At 41.7% G+C, this 21,022-nt stretch overlaps 1 protein-coding gene across 9 annotated transcripts in view; it reads left to right on the forward strand.

Moving 5' to 3' along the window:
* mef2cb (myocyte enhancer factor 2cb) overlaps positions 1 to 21,022 on the forward strand; it is a 57,761-nt gene that overhangs the window by 18,483 nt on the left and 18,256 nt on the right. For all 9 annotated transcript variants that reach the window (XM_020594469.1, XM_020594464.1, XM_020594462.1 and 6 more), the window contains exons 2-3: positions 1,847 to 2,068; positions 11,139 to 11,342. In XM_020594469.1, the coding sequence (XP_020450125.1) occupies positions 2,015 to 2,068; positions 11,139 to 11,342 (258 nt within the window). In that variant the 5' untranslated portion in view covers positions 1,847 to 2,014. The remainder of the gene's footprint in view (positions 1 to 1,846; positions 2,069 to 11,138; positions 11,343 to 21,022) is intronic.

Raw genomic sequence — 21,022 nt, forward strand, 5'->3', positions numbered from 1 at the left:
CGCCTTAGTGTTGGCTTGTAATCCCAGTTTGTCTGACAACATCCTTCTTTGTTTTCTTCCAGAGGGCAGCTCTTTGTTTTTCTGTCTATGGATGGGTGTGTTTGTGCAGAGCAATGCTAAAACGTTTTAGATAGCCTGTTCAGAGCTGCCACAGAGTTATTTTAAATCTTGTTGTTATTCTGATGGTGCAGTCCGGCTGTTGTCCTAACTGCCAAATGATTCATTTATGTTTGTATCTCATTTCTTCCATACGTGGGCGTATTTCAAACATCAACTCAGGAAGTTTTTTGTCATGCATTATCATTGTTCAGATTGTATTGTCTCACTTTGTTTTCCATTTTTGTGTGATGGAAGTTTTAGGCAGAGAATATACATAATAATCAATGTGATGTTATTTCTTAAAAACCTAATATATTTACTAAGACTGTGCTATGTATATGGAGTCTGAAGCCCCACATCATCATTCTAGTTTGAGCTCTAAATACTACTGTACTACAGATTTTGAGTCGGTAGTACAAATCTACAGTCATGTGCTACTGCTACAGGACTTGGTCTGTCACTAACAGTATCCCTGAATGTCCCTATTTGGTGCTTTCATTATCAATGTCCTACTCTCAGGCACAAAGAGGTCAAGTGCATAGCAATGTGCTGCGCTCACCTCAGGGGTTTTGAGCTTTCCTGTGCTTTCTCATGCATGTTACTCAATAAATACATGGATTCAGGTTAGGGGAAGATAAAAAAAATGGAAAGAAAGGGAAAGGAAGTGCATTAAAATGTGCATGTATGTGTGTGGGAACATGCAAAGAAGAGAATATGAGAGAGCAAGGGTGTATAAGAAAAGAGAGAAAGAGTGATAGAGAGACTTAGACTGACATGTCTTTTGGTGAAGCGGTGTCGTCTTCCACATCAGTGTCTGATGCTTGTGCTGCCAGGTGCTGAAAATCTGGTTCAGAAAGGAGAGAAGAGAGAAGAAGGGGAAAGTAGAGAAAAAAAGGCAGAGTAGATGGAGGATTTTTTTTTAATGTGACGGCGCTGACAGCTCCCCTGCATTGCACTGAGCTTAAATAATGGGATGCTCATTTGCATAACGAGGGACGTTATCACCTCTACTGTCAAAAGAAAACACAACAACAGTTCTTCTGCTCCTCCCTGAGATAGATTGGGTTGGCCTACTTTAGCACTCTGGAGAGATGCACTGGAGCTCTGGCTTAGCCAAGCTCGTACAAGAACACACGCACACACACACACACCTGCACGCATACACGGACACCCAGTCACTCACATGTGTAAACTTTTTGGAGTGCAGCTTTCCTCTTGTTCATCAGCTGCTGGCCCTCTAACACAGGTACACACACTGAGTGGTGTACACACAAGCGAATGCACAAGTGCTCAACATCTGTGTTATGCCCTGCCATTTTGGAGATGAGCTGCAGATACTGCAAAGAAAAGCTGTGTCTGGCCGTTCCATTTTCAATGCGGAGCAGGTCTGTGGGAAGAGACAAAATGTATTTCTCAGTCTAAAGGTAATGTTACAGTGTTGGTGATTAGAGCATTTAAGTTAGCGGCACTTCCAAAACACTGTCAAACTCTCTGCGAACGAGGCGAGATCCTGACAGTGCTGTCTGCTCTCATAGTCGGTGCCTGAGAAAAAAATGCAAAAACTGATTTGCATGATATCGACAGTGAAAAACACAGCAGTTTTCACAACAGTGTTGACAGATTCTTTGTCTTTCTTCACCCTCCCTTGTGGCTGCCATGATGCCACTTTTATTATTTTTTCTCTCAGCATTTTGCTATATTTCATTTCATTTAATGCTTATGCCCCCCCTCCTTTTTTTTCTTGCAGGTACAGATGCTGGAATCTTTGAGTTGATTGGAACAAATAGAAATCAGAAAAAAGAGATAAAGGAAGAGCAGAAGAGTGAAGAGAAGGAAGAAGTGAAAGAAGAAGAAAGACGAGAGAGAAGAAAGCACAAATTTCTTTAGAAAGAGGGGAAAAAGAAAGACGGGGACGATGGGGAGGAAAAAGATTCAGATCACGCGGATTATGGATGAACGCAACAGACAGGTAAGTCCCTAGGGGATGGCAGGATGGATGAGTAGGAAGGTGGTGAAGAGGAGGGGTGGAGGAGGGAGGAAGGAGAAACACCCTACACCCCACATAGCCCTCAACAGTGATGGTCTTCTGGGAGTCTGGGCAATATGTGAACAGGGAGACAGAGAAGCTTGTATACAGATACCATAGTTATTGCTTTGGGTGGAATAGTTCCACTGGCTTATAATGGCAGGTTTGCTTCTTGTCACTCTAACAAACCAGTGTGAGGGTAACACGAGCATGTTTCCTACAACAGATTTGCATAAGAACACTGGTAATTCTCAAAATTTATAATTTTCAAAAGCCATTGTGCATATCACTGTTGGCTCTGAGGATGGCATTCTACACGCAGCTGAAGCACCCTTCACGCCCAGCCTCTCACACCATAGCACCCAGTTTAGCTCACTGGAAGTGGAATATTACTAGGCTGAGCGTGGTAGCATCAGAGAGGTATAAACAAACAACCAAACAGACGTGGGATGGTCTAAAGTGACACACTGGCCAGGGCCAACAGGGTGGAGGTGAATGGAAGCCTAGGAAAGAAACACTAATGCAGTGTATTTCTTAAGCTAAATTGGTAATCTTAGCACCTGAAGTAGTTTTCCTCTGTGTAACCAAAGGGATACATTTTACATCCATGACACATAGCAATTTGAGAAAAAAGGCAGACAGCTATCTAACAGTAATGGAATTCTTGCGAGACACTTCTGAACAACAGCTGGTATTACTTGAGAGAGTCATAACAAATTGTTGACAGCATGATTCAAACAGACGCTACCGTCTGTGGCAGGAAACAGATAGAGACAGAGCTCTCTCACTGCCCTCCAGGCCCACAATCGATCACTTCCTGTGGCATGACTGACCACTGACACTTTGTCAGCTTCCTGGCAGCCCAATTGCATCCATACGTTGCTAACATGGCCCCTGGATCACAGGTCAAATCACAGATCACCTTGTTTGAATGAAAGCCCTCTTCATTGCATTTGCCACATCTTTGCCATGTGACAGTCACAATGATGCTCCACAAACATTTCTCAAAACTCAGTCATTTGTAGCCAGAGTCCAGTAAATCAACATAAAGAGAACTGACTAGGTAAATGAAGCAGATTTTGACCCACAATGACTGTAATAACAAGAAGTCACAGAGAAAGGGGTGTGAAAGTGAGAAAGAAACAACTTCCAGAAATGATGATTTTACTGATCGTGCTACCTTGGAAACAGAGCGTGTATGTGCCCATGTGCTCATGTGCCCATGTGCTCATTTTTTAAATCATATATTTGTTGCTGAAAGAGAGGTAGGAAGACAGAGAGAAAGAACACGAGCAAGGAGGAGGTCATAGAGGTTTAGATGAGGACTAAAGCTATCGGGTTGCAGCAGCACCCATGCTTCCTCCTTATTATTATCTCAGCCCTTCTCTCATCCCACCTTAGACTCAGCCTGCCAGTTCAACCAGGCACTTCGGCTCCTGAGGATAAGGAGGGAACAAGGGAGACAGGAAGGACACCTGAGGGGAATCGATGCCTGAGATCCGGGTTTTACTTACAGGGAGAGGACAAGGAGGAAGGGGAGGAAAAGGGTTCAGGGAAAGGAAAATCAATGTATCACTGGGTTTGGGTGTTTCAATTTCTAAAATGATAGAATACTTTAGCTTTTGTTTCAGTCAAATAATGATTCCTCCTGAAATTATGTCATCAAGTCATGTGGAAAATGTCACATGCTCTGTGGAGCATAGCATTCAGGGTTATTCAACTTACGGACTAAATAAATGACATCACCATATTTTATAGAGGCGGACATCACATGACTGAGACAGACACAGAGACTTCAATTTCTTCTTAAAACAAAAAAAAAACAAAACAAAACAAAACAAAAAAAAAACAGAAGCTTTGCCTTTGCATATTTTCACTTCCTTTTTAAGGAAATGTTCCAGAGCTTAAACCAAATAAACACCAGAGGGGTTTGTATAGTGTTGCTTTCAGCCTCAGATTCTTTCCATACATTTACCGTTTTATGTCTAAATAGTTTTGGCATCTTCTTAAAGTTCTTCTGTGGTCTTCTGTGTTTAACAGATTTATTAATTTTTTTATGAATTGTACAAAGGATATAGTGATTGTGATACTTGACATAATATGAAGATTCAGCAGCTCATAAAATTGTATAATGGGGGACAATTCCTGTTTTCATTTACAAATAGCAATGCAAAGCTTTGGTAACATTTCCTCACAATCCTACATGTCACCATACACATTTTATACTACAGCCAAAGTGTGACTGGAGTGGCACCACTCTGTGTGGCTGTCAGCACTACCTTTCTACCTACAGGGCTAAAGTGCCTTCCCACTCTTGCCCTCCCTGCATCAGCAGCACCACAGTGGGCACAGGGGTTGGCCCTCTCTGGGCAGCCACTTTGGGCTGCCACCCCCAGGCCCTGAAACACTTCCCCAGAGCACAGGCAGAAGGGTTAGGCCTCCCTGGCGTTGACTGGCTGCCCGGAGCTCTGGACAGTGGGCAGCAGTGTTTGAGCTCTGGCTCCTAGCCCCCAGACCACTCAAACCCTCTCCCAGCCTCGGGCACATGAAAGAGCCCCCTGTGCCATAAACTCATGTGCTACACACAGAGAGCAGACTCTCTTGCCCCAACTCACACAAACACGCACACACAGGCAGGCACATACCTACAGAACTAGATGCATGCACAGGTGAGTGTGTGCATACACACTGGCATAGATTTGAGACATATCAAGTTGTATGCTCAGACACACACTTAATTGTAAATTTAGTGCTTTGTCAATGCAACATAGCCAAATACATTCTTGTAAACACATATACACATCTAGAACACACGTATCTCTCTGGAGTCTGTCTTGGGGGTTGACTAATTTACTGCAATTGGCTCTAATTGGTGTTACCTCTCCAGCCAGTACACTCTGTGGGCTTAATTTAGGATGACTTGTTTGTGCAAATCTGTGTGTATGTGTGGAACATGTGGATTCCAGGGGGGAAGGGACCCAGGGCCAAAGGTTAAACATGGATCAGGTCATCAGTGAGAGGAAGTAAAACAACAGGATCGCTCAGCTCCCACAAACAACAGTCACACTAACACATGCTTAGATAGAAAAGAATTAAAAAGAAGTTTAAATGTCTCCTTGCATACATCTTCCCTTTCCTCCCCATGTTAACAGCAGTGCTACAGCTACAATAAGGGGTCTTTTTGTCACTACGACAAAGCACTCTTCTCTCCAATCAACAGCACTGGGTGAGAAAATGTGCAAGTGAAATTAACAGCAGGAAAATAATGAGGCCCACAGGGTAGCTCCTCACCCCTGCACCCCTCCTCTAATTCCCTGTTTTCCACTTTGTACCATCTCCTTCTTTTACCACAGCGAGTGGCACTCCTCTCTGTCATATGTTCACCGCTGCGAGACCTCACCTGAAAAGGGCTCACTAAGCTCTCACCTTCTTTCTGTTGTATTTTTCTTCTCTTTTGCCTTCTCAACTTATTTCTTGTTTCGCTTCTGTTTCACATGTTCTTCACATGGCTCATTTTGCTCTCTCACCTCACCCTCAATTTCTTTTTCCCTCACTAGAAAGCCTTGATGGTTTGTGTAGCTTCCATTCTTTATTTTCCATTGTCCGCTATAGGGCTGATAATGCTGAGATTTTAATTTTCAAAATAAACCTAATGCAAAAACATCTAAAAAATATGTTGTGCATACACTGTGTAGGTTGATGTTTAACAATTTATTTCCTTTTTTCTTGTGCTTTAGAAATAACTTTGAGGGACTGGCTCATAATGTCATCTGTAGCTTTTCTCTATTTTTTTTTACTACTAGAAGGGAATTCTGAGCTGTGCTTGTTATGTGAAGACTCCATTTAGTCAAACCTGGGTTTAACTGGGTTTGTCTTGTAGCAGAAATGACTAAAACAACATATAATATGTGTGAATTTGTTTGGTTTGGGCCAGTCAGCCCCTTTTGAGAAGAAAAGTGTTTATCCACCTCCAATGAAGGGCTACAAAACTATATTTGTCATTCCAACCAATAACTTGGGCCTTTCAATGTAACATCCACTTTTTTTTTTAAATTCGGTGAGTATATGCTTTTCTAGTTGCAGTTTTTTCTGCATAAACAGGAACATAGAGAAGAGCTCAACCAATCATTTCAGTGATGCATTCAAACGTAATTACCAGCTCTGGTAAGAACAATTTCAATGGCTATGTATTTTAAGACATGCACCTATAACTAAAATTGACATAATTAAGACACCACTTCACTGGTTTCACAGATTCACTTTTAACTACTCAACGTGGACACTTTTGATTTTGATGCTGAATGAAGAAATGTTTGGAGTCTGCTGCCTCCTGTTCTTACAGTACAATGAAGGCACACGGAAAAAGGATGATAAGTGGGGTTTTGAGGAGAGAGAAGAGCATAGCATATATTAGCAGTAGGACAAAGCTTCTTTTGTCGTAATGCCCCTCTTAACGGCTTCTTTGGCTGTGAGGCAGAGTTCAGCCCCAGGTCTTGGGCTCTGCTTATTCCTTTTGCGTAAGCCCGTGTCTTCCTGCTTGGCCCCTGACAATGGGATAAGTGTTTGTCTCAAGACAAATTGTGCTGCTCCATAGCTGACTGACATCTATGCGTGTGCGTGCTTGTGTGTGTGTGTGTGTCCCCGCACAGCCATGTTTGGTTTGCTAACCAGCAGTTTTTGGTGCCTGTCTCCCCACTCCTCCTCTTCCTCCACCTCCTCCTCCCCCAGGGAAGCAGGCAGGAGGTGGGGAGCAGAAGCGAAGCCATTGTGAAGGGGAAGCCACTGGCCTCTTCCTGTTATGAGAGGAAATGCATACAAATGTGCTTCCTGTGCGTCCGCCCCCTCTCGTCTCCCTCCTCCTCCCTACTCTCTTTCTCTATCCCCTCTCGTGGCAAAGAATCAGCACTATCCCTCCTTTCTTCTCATCCCTCTGTTTATCCTGGGCGTTTTTCTCTTCTTCTCCGGAGGACAGGTCGATTGTGTAGAGCAGAACTGATTATTTCAATTTTATTATTTCTTTTTTTTTCAGTCATCAGATGCATATAAATACATACACAGAAACAAATTTATACGTAGATGAAAAAAGGGAAAAAGTGAAAAGGAATTCAAATGAATTTAATAAAGATTTTTGATGTGAACATGTTTAGGTGTTTACAGGGATCTGTGTCTGAAAGCATTTGTATCTGAATCTCTCTTGGGATGGGGTTGTGGAGGAGGATAGGGGTGAATGAACAATGTTTATGAGCCTACAGTTTATGTTAATTATGCTTAAGACTATGCATGAGTTCTCATTACATGCCAAAGTAATTGAGAGCACTACTGGATAACTGCCTTATGAACTTTAAGTGGATATGGGGTTATGGATAGGTGGGGGAGTCTTGGTCTCCTTTACAGAGTTGAAGAAAGAATCTCAAGTTTTGAAGGAAGATTGTGTGCTCTCTCCTATTGCTGCCATTAGCTTTTTTTGTAATTGAATAATTTCTTGATCTGATTTTGTGAAATGTGGCCGGTGTGGTGAATAGTGGCAAGTTAAGAGCCAAGCACATAATTCCTAATGATTTTTTGTACTAAATGCAGGGTTAGAATACATAATGTCAGTTGAGTTTAGAAAGTTATCTTGAAAAAGTAATCTTGCATCGTTTTGGTTGAATAATCTGCATGTTTAGAATTAGCCTCCAAGGTTAACTCTAATGTCGTCACAAGAACACACGGAGAGTGTCCCAGAGACATGCAATGGCAGACTGAAAGATAAGTATCTCTTTAGAATCAGAATCAGATTCTGTATCTCTTTATAACATGATTTAGTCATTATCTTAACAATTGCCAAAATAGGTTCACACATACACACCAATCTCTTTTAACAGTTACAAATGTGCTGTACTGTCATACTTAAGTTATTAATATAGTTGTGGGTCTAACAGCACTCACTGACCAAGGAAGCAAAGATTACACCTGCATTGACACACAGGTCTAGTTTACAATGTGTTTTTATATATTCATTTACTTACTTTTTATTCAGCAGCGAGGACAGAGGCCAGTCAAAGAAATTGGTCACCATCATCAAATTGATAGCATCATGAATAAATGCACAGAGCAGAGCAGGAGTTCCTCGAATTCAAGTTCAGCTTATTGGTTTACAGCTGCTATGTGGTCTGACCTAAGTTGTTACAGAAAAATCCAGTGGTGACATCACCAGCTTGAGTGTTGATGGGCCAAAAGGGCCATCATTTCAGGCTATGAAGTCATAAGAGAGTTACTTTGATCAACAATAAAACAGCATGCAGGAATTTCCCCAGTGTGGGATCAATAGTACTACCTACCTGCCTACCTACCTATGATGTTTGCACCAGTATTTTACTATCAAGAGAGCATTTATGTATAAGCCAGCTGCCCTTTCAAATGTGTGCACATGTACTTTTTCAAGCAAGCATGCATGTAAATCAGCCTATGTACTTATGAATGCATATGCATAGTGTTAGTAATATATGGGTTTTGGAGGTAGCAGGCTGTGTGCGTCAGGCTGAGATGTGGGGGTGGGGTGTGATATTTATGTAGGTGTTATTGTTTGGTCAGTTAAGGCTTTTCATAATCACACTAATTCTCTTCCTGGGGTGCTGTTAAAGTCAGTCTATGTGTGAATTATAATATGTGGGAAATGCACACGCAAATCCCCTTTTAAAGTGTGAGGATGAAGACAGCTTGAATTGTATTCTACTCTTCTTTTTTTTACATGTTGAAATGCAAAGCGGAGATTGAGTGTTGCCCAGGTGTCTTATTACCTTTTACCCCTGGTAATGCTGGTGTTTGCGAGTGGTCTGGTCTGGACACACAGTCTACCGTGTGTGCCGCGTGCCACCGTTTGAAACATTAATGGCTCCAGCCGAGTGTGTGGCTGAGTGAGTGGGTGAGTGGCTGATAACGGAGCTGGGCTGGCTGATAGCTGTGTCGTGCGTCTGCCCCCAGTGCCCCCTGTATCAAAACACCATGGGAAGACAACACTCTACATGTCCTGTTCTTGAATAACCTGCTTTGACCTTATGTCTTATACGTAGTACTGTCATCTTATTTCCTCTTTTTTTATGTATGGGTTTGTAATATAGCTCTGCTGTTGTAAGGCTTGCAAACCCCTTTAGGATGCCTCCATTTCAGATTTGGATGATACAGTTTAGAGTAGGATGGATATGACAATTAATCTTATTGTCACAAGATACCTTTTGATCTTATAGTGTTAAGAATGAGGCTTGTTTTTCTTCACATTTCAGTTTTACTGTGTAAATGTCAGCATGGTATTTACGTAGAGCCCAGGGGAGCTTTTTCTCCTTATGTCGTTGGTGAATCAGTGTTTGTGCTGAGGTACAGAAGCTTACATGTCAAACACCAGGTTGTCAGGAGTCAGAATGCCGTCCGCGTCTCTGGTTTCAGCCTCTGCTGTCTGACAGATAGCTCAGCATGATGCGGTGACGTCCCCGGAAAACTTTTAGAGTGGGAAGCTGATCCAGGATCTGCCAGATTATGCAAGGTTTTACCCACTCTTAGTAGAGAGGGAGACGCAGAAAAAGACACGGTGGAGGTGAGATAAAGTTTGATATTCAGTTTCCCTAGTGCATCTCAGGAGATGTGATTTCAGGAAATCCAAAACTATCTGTCAATATCCATTCAACCCTATCTCCTCTTTCAGGCCTCGTAGCTGCAGAGAGAACAGGCAAAGGTCTATGCACGATAAACTGAAGCCACAAACCTATACATGCATTACCCTGATCTATTATACACAGAGATGTCTTCTTTAAAGGCTTTCTTTATAAAGGTCTTGACAGCTTACAGTTACAGTCATTATTATTGTATTCTGAGCATGTGTAACTGAGTCTTAGAAGTTTTCACTTTGTATTTTTTGGCCCACTTAACTGTCAGAAGAGAATAGACAAACATGCAGTTAATCAACAAACTGCGATCATTAGCTACCAGCTGGGCATTGTTCTGGCAGTATTTCTTCTGTGTAAAAACTTTGTCAATACAGATCTCCAATGTACATAATACACTCATTCACAGAAGAAAATAACATTTATTTTCAACATGCAGCCAAAGAGCTTGTACACATAGCTTGGAAAAGAAACCAGGTGCAGCTCACTGGAATTAACTCACTTTCACTGCTCTAGTTTAGATCCAAACAATAGCAGAATAAAGGCTGTTCTATTTTGACAATGTGGGCACTTGTATAGGTTATTAAAGGTACTGGTTTTGGATCTCATACACATGCACATACAAATACACATACCTGCTCATACTCACAAACAGAGAAAGACAATTTTTTGATTTAAGTGCATGGTCATTATTTGAACACATGTTCAAATCAGGGAACCTATTTGTCATTTATATCAGTGGCTTGTTATTCAGTATGAGGCACTTAACTGGGCAACACAACAAATGAACAATGTGTGTCAATGTCATTTGGGGAAGAACACAGTGCAGCTCAGTATATTTCTGGTCATTCGGTGATAGTGAGGCAGGGACAATTAACCTGAACTATGTTCTATGCACTTTGATGTACAAGCAATAACTGATCTTGCTTACCGTTATCTGAATGAGACAGAGTATTTTCAGTTCCTTAAATGCAAGCCCAGCTTCTTTTTTTTTCTGGTATTGTGCATGGACTGTTAGAGTCAGTGGGTGTTGAACCATCAGCAGACTTCACTTTCCTTTTGTGCTGTTTCTCTAAGAACTACCCTTTTTAAAGAGGAGGAGTTATTATGGTAGGTTCATATTTATTCCCACATGAGTGAGAGAATAGGTCTAAGATGATTTTCTAAGATTTTTGGTTATAATTTTTGCCATAATTAAACGATTACCACAAGTCGGATAAAAAAAAAAAGGTAAATTTGACACTGAAATATTCTGTTTAATGTATGTGCGTACATAAATCTCCAAATACTTCCTGTGAATAAGAATAATTATTTGAACTCTGTCCTTACCTCAGCTAATCCTTCTTATTTTCATTTCATCTCCTTCTTTTACCTAGGTGACATTTACAAAGCGAAAGTTTGGCCTGATGAAGAAAGCATATGAGCTGAGTGTGCTGTGTGACTGTGAGATTGCCCTGATCATCTTCAACAGCACCAACAAGCTGTTCCAGTACGCCAGCACAGACATGGACAAGGTCTTGCTTAAATACACTGAGTACAATGAGCCCCATGAGAGCAGGACCAACTCCGACATTGTGGAGGTAAGCAACAAGAAAACCTAGATGGTACACATGCATATGCACATTGATACATGGGAGCACACATGCATACACAGACATGTGCACACTTATGCAAACACAGAAACACACAAGCAGACAGATGGTTCCAGCATTTGTGACTCATTCAGCAACCCTTACCTCTCTGTTTTGGTTTTCACACCTAGCACTGTGTAATAAATAATTGCTACCGTAGTTTGTCAGTCTTCCCCAAGGGGTCAGTTCCAATATCAGTAACTTTTAAAAAAGGTATTTTAAGACTCATAGTATGTCATAATTTAAAAAAATAGAGTTTATTTAAACTGCCTGCTTGTACTGTGTGTACTTAACAGATTACAGTAACATAAACGGGACAGCCTATCATTGATCCGGAATTTTCAGACTGTCCCCTGTGTAATCACCAGCACCTGCCCTTGGTGTGTTGTCACCACTGATGTAGCTCTTAGAGGAGGATGTTGATCTGACCTCGTTGGGACACATGACGCTAGTCTGGCTCAAGGCGATATAAGACACTGCTGTCAGACCAGCTAGTAGGCAGGTAGATAAAGCAGGATATGATGCTCGCACCTTCTCGGGTCCTTAAGCTCTCACTGTGAACCTGTTATGCAACATTCACACCGGAGCTCTGAAAAATCTGGTGGGCTGCACATGCATACATGGATGCATTCATGCAGTTTATCCCCTTCTCTTGCCCGCACTCATTAACACTCACACCATGCTAGCTGATTAAACTACACCCGTCCCACAAAGTAGGTCTTGAATATTTTTCATATGCATGAAAATGTCATAAACAATAAGTTATTGGTAGAGAAGCATAATTGTAATTTATTAGGTCAACTCTGTTAAAATGTATGCATACTCTGTGAATCTATCATTATTTGATCAGCATTTAAAAAGACCAGTGTACCAGAAGAAATGTGGGGACCAATGAGACATAATGAATATATACTGGACCTATGGAGCACACTGGCCAGTCTAACACAGAATCAAACAGCATGGGGCATGTTTTATTAATCTTTTCATAAGGGTGTTCCTGGGCTTGTTGTCCACTCACAGGTGGACAGGCCCACTGGCAACACTCTTCCTATTCCACATGGCACTATTCTCCTGACTGCAAACCATTTAAATATGTTGTCTAATGTTTGCCACTTTGAAATATAATAAATACAATATATATTATTCCCATTCCTAATGTAATTACATCTTTCTTCATATCATGTTAGAAACAGCATAAATATGTATTGTAAACTTTGCTGTTTGCTGTTTCATTAGTTTGTTTCATTGCCATTTCCATTTGATGCGGTCAAATATATAGCATGCTAATGTAGCTTATACATCAAATGATTCAGCACTCAATGTATGTCTAACCTTAATGATGAAAACAAAGAGAACGGACTGGGTGCCTTATCATGGATAGTATTTGGAAGCACAAATAAATCCACTAGTCACAGCATAACAGCATATTCTGTTTTGTAGTGTGACATGTATTCTTATTCCCTTCCAATAATTTATTTTATTTGAGCTTGTTTTGTCTTATTGATGCAGAAGAGGTTATAAAATTGTTTAGTTATGTTTTTAGTCATCTTAATTTGAGTTTCATTAAAAATCCGCATGAACCGCCTCAGCTACGAAGTATCAGAAATAAAATAAAACATTTATTCTCTATCTAATTATCATTATATAATTTATATTAACCCATTTGGAATCTACTCATATTGATAGTTTTTCAAAAACCACTAGTAAGCTTTATGTATCAGGCTTGTTAGCCACTGACTGGGCAGTGTATTAACCTGCCCCAGCTGAACTATAAAGAGAGTTGTCACATGTTTCAGTAAGTGTCTGAAGGAGAGCTACCAGCTTTGAAGCTTTCTCTTTAACTGTGTCTCCATTATAGAACACAGGATAGCTAAGGTGTAAACAGCCGTAAGACGCAAAAAAGCCTAGTGGGGGAGAGGGCTGTGAAGTGTTGCATACACTGTGATGATCCCTGGAGAACTCAGACTCCACACGCTCTGAGCTTCTCACAGTGGGATAAATCGATCTGAAGAGGCCTCCAGCCTTAGCTGCAGCATGCTAACGGGATTGGCCGCAGGGTTGACACTAGCACGTTTAGCATGGGTAAGAGAGTGGTGTGTGGAGAGAGAGGGGGAGGGAGAGGGACCGCGGGCCGGATCTCTCCCGCCGAGCCTTGTGTGCTGCTGCTAGGCTACGTCACAGGTGCAGTGACATGGGTGGTGTTGCCGAGTTTTGGTGGGAGGCAGGAACAGACTTCCTGTTGAGATGGCAGGATGATGAGGAGGAGGTCAAGAACAAGATGAAGGGCTGGATTTAGGGGTGTAGGAAACAATCTAGGTTCCCCCCCGAGAACATTAAGACCTTAAATATGACATCTGATATGTGACACATCTGATTTCAAATTTGTCGAACGTTCTTGTCTCTTAAAGTATACAGAAATGCATTCATCTGTCTTCCTCTGTTGCTGCTGTGCCTGAAGGTGTAGTGGGAGGAGAGGCAGAGGTAGGGGAGCAGAGCTCAGCGTGTGGGCGGCTGGCATACAGGCCTGCTACATTAGCAATAAAGCTCTATGTAATTAGCATGTCTTTGGTTGATAATTAGCGTTGTTGAGAGAGTGGCACTGAAAGCGTTGCACAGCCTCTCTAGCTACAGCATGTTTACAAGAGGCTGGAGGGCTTTTCTCTCTCCCTCACTCTTTTTCTTTCATTTTTTTAATCCAATTTTTCACTGAACATACAGAATCAGAAGACTTTTCACAGTATGCTGAATTTATGTGTGGGTCATTGACTGTATTTGAGAGACAGAAATGAGGCATTGAAAGAGCGAGATAAAGAGAGAGGGTGAGGACTGGTAAAGAAGGTCCTGATGATTCACTTGAGACCATCTCAGCTGGGAATGACACTTCCGCAAATATCCCTGAAAGCAAACGACCAAGAAGGCAAAGCTAACCCTCCTTTGAGCACAAATGGCAAAACAAAAGAAGCATTACTAATCAACATGGCTACAAGTTATTGTGGTCACAGTCCTAATGCATGACACCCCTGAACCCATGATATTCAGATAAATACAGTAGCAATTTGAAACAAACAGAAGATGTTTTTTAATTATTTGAATGTTTCCATGTAATCCCAAGCCATGCCTTGCCATGTAGAACACAGTGGTATCTAAACTCTCAGAGAATCCCCCAAGAGAGTGTTGTAAATCATGTACTAGTGTTATCACCTGTTACGTAAACAAGTGGGGTGGTCAACTTAATCAATGCTAAATGTTTAAAGAAACATCTAAGCTCATCCATACTCTCGTAGTTTGATGAGACCGGACACAGAGGCAGATTCTCCATAATTGGACGTCCAAGCCGAATCCAAGTGCGTCATTCTGGCAGGTCTACAGTGGATTCTGAGTCTGGCTCCAGATAAAACAGTCAAACATGCAGATAGATTTCCTATGCTCGCTGTCTGCCAGGCCGGTTTCCTGGACATGTGAACAGCATTAAGACAGAAAAAGGAAGTCGTGTTGGGAAATGACAAAAGAATTGATCATCTCTTCTTTTTCCCTCTCTCTTTAGTCCTGCTTGAGAACAATCACTTTGAGCTCTTATTGGTGATTTATTTTGCCAGTGTGGGGGTTGTTAATTGCTATAGCACATGAAAGAGTCTTTTCTTACCCCTCCTGATGATTGCAGATCAAGACTAAACCTAAGCAGGGATCTTGCTGTGTTTGAATGACCTCGAATCCATTGGGCTGTGCCAAATCCTCGTTCTATGTGTTTGTTTGCCCTTCTGCTGAAACAAAGAAAACAGGTTTGTGATACAACTGAAGGGTCAGTGAGTGAGCTGTGATAGTGAGCTGCCTGGATATACATAAGTGGAAGGAGGCAAGGATGCAATAATGTACCATATGTGTTGCTTGTGTATATACGGCATAAGCTGTTGTACTCATATGCAAAGACACAAAAGTGTGTTTCGGCCTGTGTCAGTGTGTGCTCACAGTGGCTACACTCCATGGGTCTACAGAGCTGATGACATTGCGATGACCTCAGCCAGCACAGCACACTCTGAAGTCATTGGCTCAGATATCACATGGAATAGCACATGAGTCTTCGCACTGAGCTGATCTGCCTGCTTTCTTACCTGCCAAAGGAAAGGCTGTCAGCCAATCCCATTTCCAGCAGATTAACCTAATCTGAAAGTTCAGCTCACCCTGTAATTTTAAACAGCAGCAGCTGGCACCTGTCCCCCCCCCCACACCTATCCTCAACTTATTTCTCTATCCCTCTATCCTCACCTAAAAGAAAGTGCTGAGTGAGAGGGGGGAACAGGAGGGACAGAGGGATGGATGAGTGTGAGAATAGAATAAGGGAGGGAAAAGAGGGATGGAGGGAGGAAGGCTGGTAATTATTTCCAAAGGTCATTCTGTTAATGACTACCCGCTTGGCTAATGAGATTCAGCAAAGCTCCCTCACCATGTTTCACCCTGCGTATGTTTCACCCCTGTGCTGAGATGTGTGAGAAGCACAGGTGCGATTTCAGCCTAGTGACAGTCCACTGGAGGGACGGGGGGGAGGGAAAGTTGAGGGGGTGTAAATGAAGTAACATAAAGAGAAAATAAATCAAGTAGGTATGTCTGGGAGAGGGCAAAAAGAAAATGAGTAGTTGTACGGTAGCATATCTACACCAGGTCACTGTATGATTCTGGCAATAAAAACTGATTTTTTCCACACTGTAAGTACTACAGAAACTGATTTGGTTGATTTCATCTACTTCAACAATGCCCTTCCATATTACTTTAAATGCCTTTTCTTGGTTTCTCATAATGTTCGTTCAAGTCAACAGGACACATTCTGCCTCTTTCTTGTGAAAATATTTTCCTGCATGTGTGCTACTCTGTGTGTTTATTTGGTTTCTAAACAGCATGGAGAACATAAGCCTTAAGGAGTTTTCTGCGTTGATCAGCTCACTGACTGGCTTCTTCTCGTGGCTTTCAAAGACTATGTAATTACTCTGTCTTAAATGCTTTCACTAATTTGTACTCTGTGACTTTTACATGTGTCTGCATCCAAGAGAGTGAGTCATATCATGTCTCCTGTCCTACAGTTGTCCACAGTCATTTTGTGTGGAGTCTTTAGGAGGATTTAAGAGCAGGGTACACGTGGAATCACACGAGGTTAAGGTGAGGGGTGTGGTTGTCATGGTGATTGCAGTGCTTCGGTGTTTACTAGTGAAGAGAGAGATCAGCGACACAGCTTATTTTTCCCATGAGCTGAGGATTTAGGTCTGAAAGCGCTTTGACTAACTAAGTACAGTAAATTAACCTTATGAAATTGGCAAGCTAACGGTCTATCAGTTTGTTGAAACAAAGACTGATGATATTACAAGTACATGCTACAGCACATCTTCAAAATAAATAAATAGAATAAAAATAGATGCCAGTCAGTGTATAGCATTGAGTGTATGTTAATTACATGTTGAAGTGCAGGTGAGAAAAACTGTAAAACTGTCAAAAACATTTCCTACACACACCTTCAGTTCATACTTTTTATTTACAGTGCTAACAACATGGCAAAGTTGGTTCTGGAAGTCTTTCATAGAAATACAAACAAGCTCAAATGTTGGTGGAAAAAAAAAACAGCTACTCACAGCTTCAGATAGACAGTTGCTTGTTGTACTGTATATACAGTATACTTCACTGTGATTGGCAATATGTAATAGCTTAAGTTGTTACATACATGTAGTCAAAATAAAGCACCCAAAACAGCCCCCGTCATCACTCTCTTGTATTTGATGTACACTTTTTTATTCAAATAAATGGCTAAAAAAGGGTAGTGGTCTAAAAATAGCCTGTGGCGAGGCTAAAAATAGTTGCCTAGCTGGCGGCCTATGCTGGAAGAGGGTAGAAGAATAGGCTTGGAATCTCTCTCTCTCTCTCTTTCTCTCACCCCTCCTTGTGTTTGAAACTGAGTGGGTGGGGTTGTTTTTGAAACGAAGGAGGGAGTAAGCGAAGTGTCAGGCTATTCATTCAGGCTCCATTTCTCTTTTTTTTCTGAGGGCTGACCATGAAGAATTGCCCTCAGCGATCACATGCATAAGACCACTGGTCTGAGACACTGAGGTGTCTATAAACATTTGATCCCTAGGATAAAGAAGATTTTTATTTAATTTACTTGTTTTTCTCCCCCCATGATTTACCAAACAGATGTTTCCTGTCTGGTAGTTTTCAAGCACCTTTTTTTTTAATACATTTCTGAGAGTTGTACTTTTTATACATACAGTTAATTATATTTTAATCAGCAGTTTGTCTCTGATGCAAGTAACAAACTCACACTCACAGATCCAAATTAGTCTCCTCACACAGCTGAATAATGTCCATTCCAAGTTTTAGGTTGGCACACATCTGTCTGCAGCGCCAGCCTCAAACATAAAGAGAGCAAGTTTACCGAGTTCCTATTTTATAGACTACATGCCTCTTCCACTTTTTTAAGAGAGGCTAAAAACAAAATGACAGATAATGTATATGGTCTACAGGCTCAGCATTTTATTCCACATCAGATGCCCACTGCCCAGAAAAGCAGAACTTCAGACAAGAAACTAAGTAGCACTTAGATCTCTGCCAGAGGTGTGTTTTAAGGTCAATATACTGAAGCGGAAGTGTGAGGTACTCACACAACAACAAAAGGAGGTTTCAAAAATAGACTGTTTGAAATGTGCCAATATGTGGTCCCTGTGGTGTGGAGGACACTTCTGAGGCCACGCTGCCAAAAGCCAACGCTTTTCCACTACACAGCCCAAAACAGTTCACGCTAGCCATTAAGATGAAATGATGCCTTGTTCTTTTAAACTATTTGTGGAAAATTCAGAATAATGAAGATCTATTTTTATAGATGGGATGGCATTCCCTGCCCTGCTTGGAGCCCCCCGCTTCTCTGCCATGATTCCTGCTTTGGGCTGGGCGTGGAAACCCAAGGTCACAGTATAGAGGTCAACCGGCTGGTCATTGTTACTCAAGGCCTCCCTCAGGCTCCCTTTTCCTGCTGTGGCACCACGCGATAAGAAACAAGAGACAAAAGACGATAAGTGACTATTGGTGGGGGGACAAAGAGGGAATACAGGGTGAGTGATAGGGGACTTGAGGTTTTGCCTACTGCTAACCTAATACAACTAAATTCATTTTGCTGAGGCTAAACTGTCATTATTTGATGATAACGTAAATTATGTACTGAAAGCTTTAGTGATAATGCCACAGTACAGTTAAAGAGTGTCATGTGCAACTTTACACAGTCTGCTCATATGGCATTACAGTATATATAGCAAGTAGGAGAATGTTTTCCACATGCAATTTAGCCTTACATTTTTACATACAGACACATTCTCATTTCTCTCATTTGAATAGAGATGTATTATGTAACTGAAGTGTAGATGGAAAGAAAGATGGGTAGGTTTAGGGTGCAGACATAAGTGCCCTCTTTATCCAGATTCACTGAGCTGGCATTGTGTCTCATAATGTCTATCAGGGTAATTATACAGTGTAGTGACTAGTCTGAATGACCACTTTGTTCCCAGGGCCAGGATGCAAACACTGTTGGATTCTGACATGTGCTTAGTGTGTGTCTCCTCCATATGGGAAACACTGCACCATCTGGTATTGTGCTGTGTACTGGCTAGCTAAGACTGTCTGTGAGTGGGCCCTCGTCTGCAGTGGGCTCCTCTTAATGGTGATTTTAGCACATGCACCATCACAATGCCACAGTTTGGAGAAATGTGGAGGAACCTTGTTGCACGCAGTACCCTTTCTTTTTTCCTCACTTTCTGTCTCTCTCAAATGCTCTAACACTTCTCTCTATTTTTTACTCTACTTCTCACTCCCTTTTTTATGTTTAGTCAATGTAGTAATCCTTAGACAGCTAATCACAGTTAGCCAACCTTATTACTGAACACACAACCGCTTTGCCCTGAGATGATGGACCCCAGACGCTTGCCTTTGATTCCTGATTATAGTGCAGCAGTGCACCAAGGAGTAAGGGGCTTCAAAGCCACCAAATCCTTGAAAAGTCATTGATGCGATAGTTTTTCAAACATCCCCTCAACCAGTCCATAGAGACATAGAGACACACAGATGACGACAAAAAAAAAATAAATAAATAAACTGGCAGGGGCAGATTGCGATTCGGGGGTCCCATTTCTCAGATTGATAACCTACAAAATCAACCAACTTTCTCCCAAATGCTCACTCACAGATACACACACACACTCACACACCATGCACCCATCATCTATGGGCATGCCCCTCGACATGGTCCTGGCATGTTCAAACCACGCTTCATGAAACTGTGGCCTTCTTGCCTTTGGTCTGCCATCTGCTTCCAATAAGCTAAGCCAGCCTGATCCCTCTGATGTTCCCTCCACTCTGAAAAGCAGAGAGAAAGAAAGAGTGAGCGATCAAGACAGACAGAGTGAGGGTTAGAGACAAAAATGAGAGCAAGTAAGAATGTGTCAGGCAGACAGAAAAAGAAATAGAAATAAGGACAATGAGAGCACATCTCGAACATATGGTTACCCAATCCAAGCTGCCAGCAAGGCCACCCTGAGTGTGATTACCGTGCAGTGGTGCTGGGGGTTCACTTCATGACCACCTCTATCTTGTTATTCGTGATAGGAAGGGACAGTGTGTTTCTCCTCACTGCCCAACTCTTACTAACACTGAGCCATATTGCTCTTAACCCATCTGTTCTGAGGAAGCCGCGTTCCTGTTGTCCTCTGGTTTCCCAGGCTTTTCCTACTTTTTGACACACTTTGGCTCCCTAAATGATCATGATCTAAATCCTAGATGTATAAGTTAGTGTAAAGACCATTCACAGAAAATGTTTTTTTTTTAGGTTAACCCTGTCCATTCAGAACTTTTGATGACACTTTCATAAATATTATGTGAGAGCCCTTTAAAATTCCACTGAGATCCACACGTAGGTCCTAAACTTGTTAGATAGAAATCTGCAGTGCATTCTGTAGATGCACCCTGTGGTCACACCCAACCTACACAAATTTTCACACACTGTGTATGCAGGTCTGTACAATTCACATCTTCAAGGTGTATAATCAATCTGTTTCTCCACAGTTTTAACATTGTGATAAACAGACCCCGCTAAACAAATGTTGCTCATTCCAATACAATGTATTATATTTTAACAGCACAGCAAACATGATAAGTGGCACAGTTATTTTCTTTTTCCCACCATACTGCTAAACTACATACTGGATTTTTTGGTTAAACTGCTTCATGACCTGATAGTATATCTTCTTTCATGGGTCATGGTTTTACTTACAATAGTGTCTTTTCTGAAGGCCAGTGTTGGCCGAGATATCAAAAGCCTTTTATAAACTGGCAGTTTTTAGAGGGCCTTTTTTTTTGCACAGATGCTGTCAGCCATTGGGTTGAAGAGACTGAGGAACATTCACTGGCCTGGCTGTCGCCAGCAGCCATAAACACAATATTGAACATGTCATAGCCTTCAGCCACTGCCAAGACAACTATAGAGGAGAATGGTCAGCTATAAAGCTTTGTCCAACCACAACCCATTAACTATCCCAGGTCTATCAGAAATAAAGATCTACCCATCAATCCAGCAATGTTTTGTCTCAGTTTCTGTTGAAGCATAGTCA

The sequence above is a fragment of the Monopterus albus genome, unplaced genomic scaffold, assembly GCF_001952655.1.
Source record: "Monopterus albus unplaced genomic scaffold, M_albus_1.0 scaffold23.1, whole genome shotgun sequence".
Classification (NCBI taxonomy): domain Eukaryota; kingdom Metazoa; phylum Chordata; class Actinopteri; order Synbranchiformes; family Synbranchidae; genus Monopterus; species Monopterus albus.